We start from the raw sequence: 13,837 nt of genomic DNA, 5'->3' as shown, positions 1-13,837 counted from the left end.
CAGGTGGGCTGATGAGCCCCGTCTATGGGAAAGTCGTAAGCCCTGGCTTCAACAACTACGGCTTAAACTTCCAGTCCAACTTCAGCTCTGGCAGGGACTCTGGCTACTCCAGCCGCTCCAGCACCAGCTCCTCCAAGACCGTGGTTGTGAAGAAAATTGAGACTAGAGATGGCAAACTGGTGTCTGAATCATCTGATGTCCTGCCCAAGTGAAAGGCCAGGCTACTGGGGTCCTTCCTGGCTTCCGACCTTGTGGGAAAGGAGCTGAGCAAGAGAGTGTTGGGCACAGGAGGTGCCCCAGTCCTCAGCCCACCCTTGGGGGAGGTGTCTACTGCCTAGGGGACCGCCTCTTACCCATGCCCCCAACTAAAAGCCAAGTCAAGTGTTTTTTCCAAAATAAAGTCTCAGCTGGGTATACCAGCCCTACTTCTGTGTGTGTAGCCCTTAGTCCATGGAGTGGTCCCTGGAATCAGAAGCTGGGAGGTCCTGGAGAGGGGTGGGCACTGGGAGGAAAGTCTGGCCTCCTCCAGACTGTTCCCAGAGAGACTTTTTTGCTGAAAGCTGGTTGAGCCCTTGGTCATGTATGCTCTCACACATCCCATTTCATTTTATCTGTGTAGCAAACCTGGGAAGTTGGCAGAGCAGGTTTCAGATGGTATTATCAGGGGAGAGTTTAGTTTCCCTTCCCATAAACCACAGGAGGATGACCTCAGGACTACTTGCAGATAAGGAAAGTCAGACCTGGAGAGACCAAGGAATTGGCCTAACTGGAAAGTGACAGATACAGAATTCAAACCCAGGGCTGTCCAGTTCTCAAGGGCTGTCTCCTCAGCCCGGCACATGGTGTTTTCTTGGTGGCCAGAGATGTCTCTTCACCATTTTTATTCCTTTGCACCTGGGACCAAGGAGTCCTGGCTTTCCCATTTCTTCAAAGGCCCAGAGTCCATTCTTAATACCCACAATTCCTAGAAGCCAAGAAAGCGTAGGACTTGGCATTGATATGTGGGATCTTATTGCTCCACTCAGTCACACCCACCCGGCATTGCTGCTCACCACTCCCTTTCTACAATCGGTTTGCATGTCAAGGGCGTGCTGTGTGTATGGGTGTGTATGGGTTTTGTAAGTGTGTAAAGGGGTTTGCCTGTCTTTGTTGAAACACAGTCTCCAAGGCGTAGGGCAGGCACAGGTTTAGGACACAGCTGGGTGGAGCAGTGTGTCCGTGGCACTTGGTTCCACTGCCAGCACCACATAGTTCTAGGCATACACTCTGGCCCCTTAGCACAGGACAAAGTGGACAAGCCCTTACTTAGCACAGCTGAGATGGGGGCATTTTCAGACTTAACAAATCACTAAGGGAGAATAAACAAGCACATGCAGAGGGTACAGGAGCAGGGACAGCCTGGTGTAAGACACTCAGGTTCTGGTCCTGCTGTGGGGTCTCCCGGGCTCTCGACTTCCCTGGGCCCTTGACTTCCCAGGCCCCGGGTCCCTGCCTGAGAGCTCATCCCAGCTACCTCCCCAGCTGCCCACCTTAGTGGAGCTGCTTCCAGACCGAGGCCAGGCATGCTGCCTCCCCCACTCCCTCCCACTCAGTCCCAGGGCCAGGGCCAGGGTTCTGGACTGTGTCACAATAACGGACTTCCCTTTTTGATGATAAAACGAACAGCACCATTATCTAGAGCTGTGGCTCTAACTATTTTGGCAGCTCCCGGCAAGAAATTTATTTTTATCACAATCTGCAAACACACACACACACACACACCTGAAAAATTTCATAAAACAATACCAACCTTCTGCCCATTGTTCATGTGTGACGCCCTCTCATCAGGCCCCCAGAGCCAGGAGGGTGGTGTCAGCCCAGGGTGGGTGCAGCACCCAGTGAGAGGGTCCTCTTGCCCACCGAGGCCCCAAATCAATATTTTCAATTGTTCCCCACCTGATTCTGAAGCTGGTCACCTGTCTTACCAGGCCCTGCCCCCAGGCAGTGACCATGCTGGGGACAGCCTAGGGCCCCACTGATAGTCTCACAGTTTCCACACTCCAATGTGCTCAGGGAAAGGCAGGAGGGCTCCAGGGAGAATTCCCTTTCCTTCTCTCGTTCCTTTTCAGGTTATTGTGTATCTATTATGTGATCAAGGACACTCAGTGTTCAGGAGACACTGTCCTGCATTTACCTTTCAGTATTTAAACAAATATAGGAATTGGATGTCCAATTCTCATTTAGATGAGGACCCTGAGGAAAGATGGAAGCTGCCATTTCTTAAATACCTACTTGATGGCAAATCTTGTGCTACAGCACATTCCAACCCCCCAATGATCCTGGGAGGCAGATATTAAAATCCCCATTTTGTGTAACCTTGAGTAAGATTACATTGTAAGTGATAGAAATGGTGTCCTGCCACTTGGGCCAGTGCTTTTTTGACAATATTAGATTTTTATCATACATACGCATGTCATACATAGCTCAAAAGTTTAAACCTTGTTTTTGTTTTTGAATAGGTAATAAATATTCCTTATATACAATTCTAGAGTACAAAAGTGACTCCTTCCTCACCAGAGAAAAACTAATATTACCTGTTTCTTAGAATTCATTTCAAGCACAGTTTATATAATTCCTTAAATACATACATGTATACATGTATACTTATCTTTCACAAAGGGTATTATATGATATGTGGTGTTATTTTTTGCTTTGACATTCACTCAACACCTGTTTCTTCCATATCATTATGTATGTTGCTGCCTCACCCCTTTTCACAGCTGCATAATATTCCACTCAAGGATGTGTCACAATTTATTTAACTAGTCCTCAATTGGTGGGTCTTTTCAACCTTCTGCTATGAGAACAATATTGCAGTTAATAATAACCTTGGATACATGTCATATCATACATGGTGAGGATATCTGAATAATTCCTGGAATTGCTGAGTCAAAGTGTATGTAGTACATTTAAATTTTTGACAGACATTGAAAAAAAAATCTTGCTTTTTTATGGGACTGAATTTTAGCTTTCTAGAAAATCCACATGTAGAGAAGTCTTATGCTTGACCATTCCAGACGAAACCAGGCATTATTTCCCACCTCTCTCCCCTCCAGGAATAAAACGATGAGTCTTCCAAGCATTTGTGGGCCACCCTTCATATATTGTCATTCCAAGGTTTTGCCCTGCCCAAGATGATCTGGGTGAAAATGGTCCATGATCACCTTAGCAGGGGGATTGTAAAGAGGGCTGAGGGTGAGGGCCAAATAAACTAGAGGGTAAGGGGGTGGGAGTGAAGCAGTACTCCTGGGAGCAGTACCCTGAGTGTGAGGAAGGGGACGGGGGGACAGGGACCAGTATGGCTGAGAGGCCCCTGGGCCAGCCACTGGGCTCCCTCTTTGCCCATCTTGGTGCGTGTTAGTTACTTTGTCTAGTCAGCACCCCTTCTGCTGTCTGGAAATAGAACATTGCTCCCACCCTCCCGCTCCTTCCCATGGCCCCCTTCTTTTCAGGAACTTTTCTTCTTAGGCCTAACCCCGTGGTTCTGGTGGACCTGCCAGTTACAGCACCTCTCTTCTGGGCCCCCAGGGGTGGTGGGAGCCAGCCTTGGCCAATCACAGGCCCTTTTGTTCTTTTCTTTCTGTGGTATAATAATAAAATGCAGAAAGTACTTGATGGATTTCTATAGGTTTACACCTGTGAACCTAATATAGACCATTTCTTGCATCTCGGAAGAGTTGCTTGGACCCCTCATATATTCGTATTTAGAAAATGCAAATCTGATTTGGTTACTCTCCTACTTAAAACCCAGGAGGAAACGCCAAGTCCTGACTTGGCCCACGGCCTGGACCTGCTCAGCCTCCGCCCACCTCTCAGGCCTCCTCCTGGCCACTGTCTCCTGTGCTCTCTCTGACTCAGTGGTTCTGGCTTTTCAGTGCTTGGTTCACATCATGTTTCCTTCTGCCTAGGGCCACTGCACATGCTGTTCTCTCTGCTTGGAACATGATACCTTTTCTATACACACTTAGGAGTTTGCTAGTCATTCTTCGAAGCGCAGCTCAAAGGCAGCTTCCCCAGCGAAGTCTTCCAGACACCACAGGCTGGGAGGGGGTGGCTATTTCTGTAACATGTTCTCAAAGTAGCCTGTATTTTCTCTTCATAGATTACAGTCATTTGTTTATCTGCAGTAGTATTTTATTAATGTCAGCCTTACCTGATAGGGTGTAAGCTCCATGGGGGCAGAGACTGCACCACATCTGCCTGGTTCTTCACTGATTCCTTAGTAGCCAGCAGAGCGTTGGGCACATAGCAGGCAGTCAATACAAAATTATTAAATAGGCCGGCCAGGTGGTGCAGTTGGTTAAGAGTGCGAGCTCTGAGCAACAGGGCCATCGGTTTGATTCCCACATGGGCCAGTGAGCTGTGTCCAAGCTGAGCTGCCGCTGAGCTACCAACGGGTGGCCAGATGGCTCAGCTGGTGAGAGTGTGTGCTCTTAACAACAAGGTTGACGGTTTGACTCCCGCATGGGATGGTGGACTGCGTCCCCTGGCAACTAGATTGAAAGTGGCAACTGGACTTGGAGCTGAGCTGCGCCCTCCACAACTAAGATTGAAGGGCAACAACTTCACTTGGAACTGATGGGTCCTGGAGAAACACAATCTTCCCCTTCCCCAATTCCCCAACACTGTTCTACTCTCCAATTCCCCAATAAAATATTTTAAAAAATTAAAAAAAAATTAAATAAAAGAATGAATGAACCATTTCCATATCAATGGTCATCTATTTATTTTTTGTTTTCTGCCATTTTATTTATTTATACAAGATTTTATTGGGGAATTGGGGAGGAGAACAGCATTGGGGAATCTGGGAAGGGGGACAGACAAGTTACTGTTCTTTTGTTCTTCAATCTAGTTGTGGAGGACGTCGCTTCACTGGCCATGGTGGTATTATAATTGTGCTCTTCCTGGGTGAGGCAGATTGGTCACCGACCACTGGACGGTTGCTCAGGGCAGCTCTTTGTAGCTTATGCCGGCTGCCAGCCACTCACGGTAGCTTATGGCAGCCCACTGCAGCCTCACTGCAGCCTATGCCATCACAGGTGACTCACAGCAACCCAGCTCCAGGCCAAGCTGTTGTTCACCATCTTAGCTGTAGAGGGCGCAGTGTCACTGGCCCTAATGTGGGATCTGAACTGGGGTCCTGCTGCTCAGAGCTGGTGCCCCAAGCCAGTTCTTAACCAACAACACGCCACTCGGCCGGTCCTGTTTTCTGCCATTTTAATCCTTGTAAGCTCTTTCCTTTTGGGGAAGATAGATTAATTTGCTCAGGCCTAGTCCGGAAACAGCTGCTGTGTTCGTCTTTCAAAGGGTCTTCCTGCAAAGTGGCCTTGTCCCCACTTCAGCAACAGCGGGGAGGACTGGATGTTTGGCACGTGGCAGTGTAAGGAGTTGCTATACATGGTAGACTTGGTTGACAGCATTGATGACTGGTGGTCCCCCCTTTCCCTCGGTAATTAGAGCCCCACTTTTTAGTTGGGCACATGACTACCTGAAAATAAAGACTACATTTTGTTCTTTTTTTGCCTACATTATTATTATTTTTGCCATCTTTGCAGTTAGCTGTGGCCATGTGACAAATGGACAGGAGCTGAAGAGGAGGCTGTGGCTTTAGGGAAGTGTCCTTAAAGGGAGAGAGCATGAGCTGCTCACCCCTCCTTTCTGCTGGCAGGAGGGCATACGTAATGGCTGCAGCTCAGCAGCTATCTTGGACCATGAGGTGACCTGGGGAACGAAAGCCACCCTTGGCAGAGCAAAGGAGAGATGGGACCTGGGTCCATGCCACTATTGAATGCCATACTAACCTTGGACAGATTACATTGAGCCTTAAACAATACAGGTTTGAACTGCATGGGTCCACTTATACATGTTTTTTTTTCTTTTTCAATAAATATACATTGGCCCTCCATATCCCCAGGCTTTGCACCCATGGATTCAACCAACCTCAGATCAATAATAGTATATTTGACCCACGGTTGGGAGTCCACAGATGCAGAGGCCAACTGTTTGCATTGTTCTATGCCATTTTATATAAAGGACTTGAGCATCTGTGAATTTTGGTATCTGCGGGGACCCTGGAATCAATCACCCTGGGATACCAAGGGGTGACTTATGTTTCTGGGGAGTCAAAATTTATACGTGAATTTTTTACTGTGCAGGGCAGGGGGGATAGGGGCAGGTTCAGCACCCCTAAATCCTGTGTTGTTCATGGGTCAATTGTATTTCTATATGTCTGGATATTGAGAGAAAAAAAAATAAGCTTCTATCTGGACTGAGCTACTGTTAGTTTGGTATTTTTGTTTTGTTACTTCCAGCTGAAGCTAAGCCTGATACAGTGAGCATATCAGTCTGTCTCAGGTGAGCAGCTGCCAGAGTAGTCTGGAGGATGAGAAAACGCTGACTGGGGTAAGCAGATTGGCTTCCAACCCTGCCCTGCATGTGTCCTTGATTTGCTCTGGTGTTTGGGAAATCCCTCCCCTCTCTGGGCCTCAGTTCCCTCTTTTTGAATAAAGAAGGACTGGACTCCTTGGTTGCTAAGATATCTTCTAGCCCTGCCATTTTATCTTCCGGACATTTTCGTGAGTCATGGAGGCCCAGAATGCCAAGCTGAGGAATTTGTACTTGATCTCAGAATCAGTAGTGTCACTGCAGATTTTTTTTGGTGGAGGGCAAAGAAATGAATAGATGGGGGCAGTGCTTTAGGAAGATGAATCTGCCATTTCCTGACAGGGACACGTGACTAAAGTGGGAAGGGTGCTGGGGGAGGGTCAGAAGGCCCGGATGGACACTGGCTCTGCCACTCACAGGGTCTGTGACCTTGGGCATGCTGCCGTCCCTCTGACCTTCAGTTTGCTACCAGTGCCATGGGGACAATTAACACCATCCCAGGGTGGTTGTGAGGATAAACCACAGTAACATATGCTAATGTGTTCTGTGAACTATGAATGCAGACACTTGTTCTTGCCCTCAAGAGTCCTTTCAAGATAAATTTGTCTTCGTCTCCCCTTCAGTGTCTCTCACTCACCCCAGCGCACCACACTCACTCCCCAAAGGCCAGGGAGCCTTAAGAAGCATCAAGGGGCTGAAAAGAAGGCCGAGGGGCCCGGAGGCAGCTGCCTGCTCCCTGCCTCTCCTCTCCACCTCTGTTGTTTTTTCTTCCTTCTGCACTGGGCTTCACAGTTTTCCAAATGCTTACGAAGGTTTGCCCTAGTTTGATTCTTACATGTTCTCTGTGAGGAAGGTTCAGTTCTCATGTTATAGGTGAGGGGTGAAGCCCTGGAAAGGGAAGTCATTTGCTCAGGCGTTGCCTGGCTATTTGGTGACAGAGCTTGGATCAGAACAAAAGGCTCTAAACCTGGAGCTTTTCCCAGATTATTTTACCTGCCCAGACCCTTTAGTTAGGGGAAACATGTGGGATTAGAAGAAAGGACCAAGGAGTGGACCACGCTGGTGGGCACGCTGAGGGGGAGGGAAAGAGGGCAGTACAACGTCATCATCTGAAGTATATGGATCACTTTACCTAGGCTTCAAGCGCCCCCTGGAGGGCATTGTAGGGAGTGCCCAGCTAACTGCCTTTTCCACTGTATCCTGGTTCTCGCTTCTGGGTGTTTCCTCCTAATGTTACCTTTCCTTTCATCTGCTAGTCTACCTTTGGGGCTTATTGGAACAATGAGAATATAGGCAACTGGGGGATTTTTTTTGGGGGGGTAGGAGGTTAAAATTCAAATGACCATAGGGGCCAGCCAGCTAAGGTAAGGGAGGAAGTGTGTCTGGATAGACCACACTGTGTGCACATGAAAAATGTGGGAATATTCTTTCTGTCCACTGAATTATACTTTCCACTGTCTTTTTTGAAACTTGCTAGTCTTTTCTTCTCCCATTAAAGATTGAAAGATGGACAGAAGGATGGTTTAATTTTCTTTTTATCTCTATCATAAGTTGGCCTAAGTATAGACCTGGCATCTGACACTCAGCTTCATTTTTGGGACAGTAAAAGGGAATGGCGGGGACTGTGGCAAACTAGAATGACTTACAATACCTGGGCCAAAGGCACCCTTCCATGGGGTTCTCGTGTTAGCTGGCCCTGCTCTGTGACCTTCTGACTGAACCATGGAGGCATCCTGGTAAGGAGTCTGAGGGGCCGAAGGACTGTGCACACCCAGACAGAGCCCGCGTTTCCCTGTCCCTGTCCAGATGGCCCTGAGCTCACTTTCATGAGCTGCTTGGGCTTCTCCCCAGGGCTCCGCCTCCTGCACACAGTAGTTCTGACCGTGGCTGAAGGATGGCTGACTTGGGGGGTGAGGGAGTATTTAGAGCTGTCCTGTCTCTCAACAGCATGTGGCTGCTGAGGAGTTGACATGTAGCTAGTCTGAACTGAGATGTACTGTAAATATGAAAAATACATCTGCTCTTGAAGACAGTATGAGAAAAAAAATGAATATAAAATATTAATTTTCAAAATTGATTCCATGTTGAAATAGTATTTTGGATATATTGGGTTAAATAAATATACTGTTACAGCTAATTCCACTTCTTTTTACTTTATGAATGTGGCTACTAGAAAATGAAAAACTCCATATATGGCTTGCATTTGTAACTCACATTATATATTTCCACTGGGCTGGTATAGACACCCTTGGAGAGTTGTTGGGCTGGTGTGTGAGGCCCCTCCAAGTGTGGGACAAGGGGTGGGCGGGAGCTGGGTCAGAAGAGCAGGGGCGGGGGGTTGTGGGCCTCCTTTTGCACCCTTTCCCCACTCCCCAAATGCTGGGGCCAGGCCCGGGTCAGCCTCTTTGCTGTAGACATGCGGGAACATGGTCCCAGAGTGTCCAGAACTTTCAATCTTGCAACAGAAATTGGAAATCTGGATTTCTACATAAAATCTTCTGATTTTTAAATGTAGGCAGCTAGTTCAAATGTTTAGAAAAAAACACTGACCTGGCCAAGACCACAGAAGCCACGGAAAACATATCTTTGGGCTCTGGTTCACGTAGGGAGATTGAGGTCAGAGAGACAAGGCTTGACTTGGTTCCCGCAGCATAGGAGCTCACACCAGTACAGGAGGGACTGAGGGGAAGCGGATAAAAGGGGCTGCAAAACTTCCAACACCAGCTCTTGCCTCCATTAGCTAGATCTTTGGAGTCCAGTATTGGTATTAGGGGGAAGTGCAGTGGTGGAGACCCAAGGGACACAGGAAGCCCTGGAGTTTCATCTTTCCCTGTGGCCTGCTGTTCAGCCTGTTAGGACCTCTGAAGAATGGGCACAAAGGCTGGGCGATAGTCCCAGGGAAAGAGGTAGGATTCGAGCAAACAGGAGGTACAGCAAGTGTCCACTGGGGAGCAGCAGAGGAGCAGGGAAGGAGCAGCTCTACCTGCTCCTTAGAGTAGAGCTGGCCCGCTTCCGGCATCCTTTTCCAGGAGCCAGACCTGGGAGGCCACTGGTTTGCAGGCCACTACAAGCCCACCGGGTGCTTTTGTGCAAACCAGAAGAAGCTCCCATCCTTCTGGGGGGATACATTCTTGGGCCAGAGTGTGGCTAGGTGAGTGGAGCTTGGGATGGATTTTAGTCCCCATCCACCAATGCCCTACACACCTAGCAATCCAGGAGTCACAGTTGTGGTGGCTGGGAGCTGGGGGCTGAGGACACTGAGGAGTGGGGTGAGGCAGCCCTGTTCCTGCTGGTGCGTGTCCTCTGCTATATTGCACAGGAGGTTTGAGTTCCAGGTGAGAGGCTGCAGGCATTCCACTAGAGGGCACCACATTGTCAGGTATTGGTTGCTGGCTCCTGCCTTTTCCACAGGTGGCAGGCTCCAGGCTCCATCAGCTGAGCCCACTGAGGCCAGAGTGATAAGGTAATGCTGACAAAGGGCTGGCAGGTGAAGCTGGGGAGGGGCGGGCAGGACCCAGGAGGATGTGCACAGCAGGCACAGGAAAGAAGTTTCCTGGCTCTGGAGGAGGGGACACAGCTGGCACTGTGGGTCAGCAGCACAGAGGCCAGGTAACCTGTTGTTTTGGAGGCTCAGAGAGGGAAGCCAGTAAGCATTTGGGTAGTGCCAGGGTGGGAACCTGGGTGTCCTTGTTCTCAGTCAGTGCTCCTGCCTCCATAGCACTCTTTTGGGTTGATTCAGATCATGTCACACGCGGCCCAAATCCCTTCCTTGGAGATACGCTGAGCTTGGCACTCAAGGCCCTGTCTAACCTGACTGAAGATGGCCTCTGCAGCTACAACCCGGACTGTCCCCCTGCACCTCCTTGCTTCCATGCTAACAGCTTAACTCCTTGTTGGTTCCTGGGGGAAGCCACATACCCTCACACCTCTGAGTCTTTGTGTGTGCTTTCCCCCTGCCTGCAATGTGCCTCTCCTGTGTGGCCCACCTGGAAGTCCTCCCCTACACCTCCACCTGGGTGGGGGCGGGGGGCTGGGCTGGGCTCCGCCCTCCCCTGTCTTCCCTCATTAGGGCCTTTTCACTGTGCTGTAGTCTCCCAGCAGACCGTGAGCTTGGTGAGGCGGTCTGCCTGAGATGCTTCCTGTATCCCTGTGCCTGGCACAGAACTAGTGATCGTAAATTTCTGTTGTTTAAATGAAAGCAAGGCCTGACTACATCTCCCTCCACCCCCTCAGCTGCAGCCTCACCATCACAGAGGGAAGACAGGTGGGGAGCCAGGCTTGTGTGTGCATGTGTGTGCATGTTTGTGTATATATGTGCACATGTACGTGTGATAAGCACACACACAGAGGGCCTCAGGCAGCAGAGACGAAGAATAATCCACATGAGTGGTTGTATGTACACAGGCACAGACAGGCACATAGAGACTATTCATATGAACCTGCAAAGACACAGAGCTCTGTACGCACTGGGGGATTTACTTTATAAAAAATACTTTCCTTGGGCTGACCAAGTGGTGTGTTGGTTAGGAGTTGGCTTGGGACGCCAGCTCTGAGCAGCAGGACCCTGGTTCAGATCCCACATGGGGGCCAGTGACGCTGCGTCCTCTATAGCTAAGATGGTGAACAACAGCTCGACCTGGAGCTGGGCTGCTGTGAGTCACCGGCGACTGTGTGGGCTGCTGTGAAGCTTTAGTGGTCTGCCATAAGCTACCGTGAGCGGCCGGCAGCTGGCAGCTGGCGTGAGCTGCCAGGAGCCGCTGTGAGCAGCCATCCAGTGGCCAGCGACCCATCTGCCTCACCCAGGAAGAGCGCAGTGATAATACCAACTTGGGCCAATGAAGCGACGTCCTCCACAACTAGACTGAAGAACAAAAGGACAGCAACTTGTCTGTTCCCCTTCCCCGATTCCCTAATAAAATCTTAAAAAAACCCCCAAAATTTCCTTGAAGTATAACACACATACAGAGAAGTACTCATAAGTGTACAGCCTGACAAATTTTCACAAATGGAACACATCATGCCACCAGCACCCAGGTCAAGAAGAAGCAGGTCCAGTCCCTGAAGCCCATAGTGGGTACTTTTAAATGCCTGTTGCTTGGCTCTCAAGCTGAGAGAGGGAGGGAGATAAGGGCATGGGGAGGAGAGAGTCTGGGGGCATTCAGACCTCTGTCTGTCTCCTCCCAAGGTCTAGGTCTCCCCTAGGACTCTACTGCTTTTTAACCACAGGACCTAGCCTTGATGCCTTTGTCACCATTTAAAAAAAAAAGATTTTATTGGGGAATTGGGGGAGGGGAACAGCGCTGGGGAATCGGGGGAAGGGGACCAGACAAGTTGCTGTCATTTTGTTCTTCAGTCTAGTTGTGGAGGACGGCACTTCACTGGCCCATGTTGGTATTATCATTGCGCTCTTCCCAGGTGAGGCAGATTGGTTGACCGCCTCTGGACAGCCGCTCATGGCGGCTCTTGGCAGCTCTTGGCAGCTCCCACTGGCTGCCGGCCACACATGGTAGCTTATGGCAGCCCATTGTAGCTTCACTGCAGCCTACGCTGTCGCAGGCGACTCACAGCAGCCCAGCTCCAGGTTGAGCTGTTGTTCAGCATCTTAGCTGGAGAGGGCAGTGTCACTGGCCCTCATATGTGGGATCTGAACCGGGGTCCTCTGGCATCCCAAGCCAGCTCCTAACCAACGTGCCACTTGGCCGGCCCTGTCACCATTTTTTTAAAATTGGGGAACATATTGGGGAACAGTGTGTTTTTCCAGGACCCATCTGCTCCAAGTCAAGTAGTTGTCTACAATCTAGTTGTGGAGGGCAAAACTCAGTGGCCCATATTGGGATCAAACCGGCAATGTTGGTGTTATGAGCACTGCGCTCTAACCAACTGAACTAACTGGCCACCCCCTCTGTCACCATTTTGTTATTGTCTGTCCTCCTCCAGCACCCAGGCTACCAGGTCCTTTCAAGTCCCCCTCCTTGGGCAGTAGGCCCAGGGCCTAATCCTCTTCCCCAGTCCACCTCAGGTGCCATGGGGTGCCTACAGTCCTGTGCTCACATCAGCCATTGGTCAATTTTGCTTTTCTTTCCCATGCCAGGGGGCAGATCTAGGAGAGGACATGGCCTCTGAGATGACATCTGCCAGCCCTCTGCCCCACCAAGCTTATCATAGCTCCAGAAGAGGGACAGAGCAGGCACAAAATGAAGCCCACACCAATGTCCTGGAACTGGAAACACAAGGAGGTTGCAGAGACTGGCCGGCCCCTTAGAACTCACTCTGGCATGGCCGTTTGGGACAGTTATAAATGCCTAGTGATGCTGTGCGAGTCTGTGTGAGTAGACATTGCACAGTGGCATTGTTTTCAGCTGTGTCTATTTTGTGGCGACTGCAGGAAACCATGTGTGTGTGATGGGGGTTTGTGTGATTGGTGGTGCTTAGACACTGGGTGTGATGTGCTGGGAGTGGATGCCTGAGTGGTCATGTGTGCAGTGCTGCATGTTTTGGGACTGTGAGAAGGAGTGCTGGTCCTGGTGTGTGTGTGTGTGTGTGTGTGTGTGTGTGTGTGTGTGTGTGTGTTTGAAAGCCCATGTGCATGGACAGATGTCTGTGGGTTAAGAGACAATGCGGATGGAATAGTAGCTCTGAGTGTGTTTGCTCACTGCAGTCAAGAAGTTACCTGTTACTGTGGGGACCCAACAGTGGTGAGGTGGGGGGTCAATCTGAAGAAGAAGAAGAGACCAGGGGATGGTGGTGGAAGGCTCTGGATGGGCTCTCCCTTGCTCCTAGGGTCTTGCCAGAAGGCCCCTCCTGCTGGACCCCAGCTCTGGGGATCAGGCACCCTGCCCACTGCCTGCAGAAATGGGCTAGGTGGAGCCCAGGCTGGGTCCCAGATGCTGAGGTGGCAGCCTAGGAGGAGTGGGTGGGGCCGGCAATGTGCGTGAGCGGCAGCCAGCAGCACAGGGCACTGTGCCCTTTGCTGAGCTGGCAGCTGGCAGCTGAGAGCAGGCAGGGCACCACCCAAGCAGGCCAGGGCAGGCAAGGCAGGGCCTGTCCTGGGCCAGGGAGGGGATAGAGCTGATAGGGCAAGCCTGGGCCTTGTTTTGCCAAGAGGAAAGGTTGAGGGGCAGTGGTCTTTGCTGGGGAGGATTTCTTTGGGATGGGGGAAGTGTGTCTGTGTACACTTACTCCCATTATTGTATGTTCGTTTAATTTGCATATGCATTTGTATTCCTCTTTTGTTGTGTGCATATATACGTGGGCCTGTGTGAGGCCCAAGGTGGTTTTGTGTGTGTGTGACTGGCACCGGGCATGTTTCTGTGAGGGTCTTGCACGGATGTGTTTGTGGGAAATCTGTGTGCCCACATAACTGCTGTGTGTATACCCTTGTTAGAAAGGCCTGTGTGGCTTTTGTATATCATGT

At 50.1% G+C, this 13,837-nt stretch overlaps 2 protein-coding genes across 2 annotated transcripts in view; both read left to right on the top strand.

Annotated features, from left to right (window-relative positions):
* The window catches only part of KRT8 (keratin 8), a 4,469-nt gene extending 4,040 nt beyond the window's left edge, over positions 1–429 (top strand). The window contains exon 6 of the mRNA XM_019659754.1: positions 4–429. Coding sequence (XP_019515299.1) covers positions 4–212 — 209 coding nt within the window. The 3' untranslated portion in view covers positions 213–429. The remainder of the gene's footprint in view (positions 1–3) is intronic.
* LOC109391837 (keratin, type II cytoskeletal 5-like) overlaps positions 1–13,837 on the top strand; it is a 334,229-nt gene that overhangs the window by 7,098 nt on the left and 313,294 nt on the right. The gene's annotated exons all lie outside the window — the stretch shown is intronic.

Source organism: Hipposideros armiger, unplaced genomic scaffold, assembly GCF_001890085.2.
Source record: "Hipposideros armiger isolate ML-2016 unplaced genomic scaffold, ASM189008v1 scaffold_303, whole genome shotgun sequence".
In the NCBI taxonomy this organism is placed as follows: Eukaryota; Metazoa; Chordata; class Mammalia; order Chiroptera; family Hipposideridae; genus Hipposideros; species Hipposideros armiger.
The sequence above is the reverse complement of the archived record's forward strand: the minus strand, read 5'-3'. Positions and strand labels throughout refer to the sequence as shown.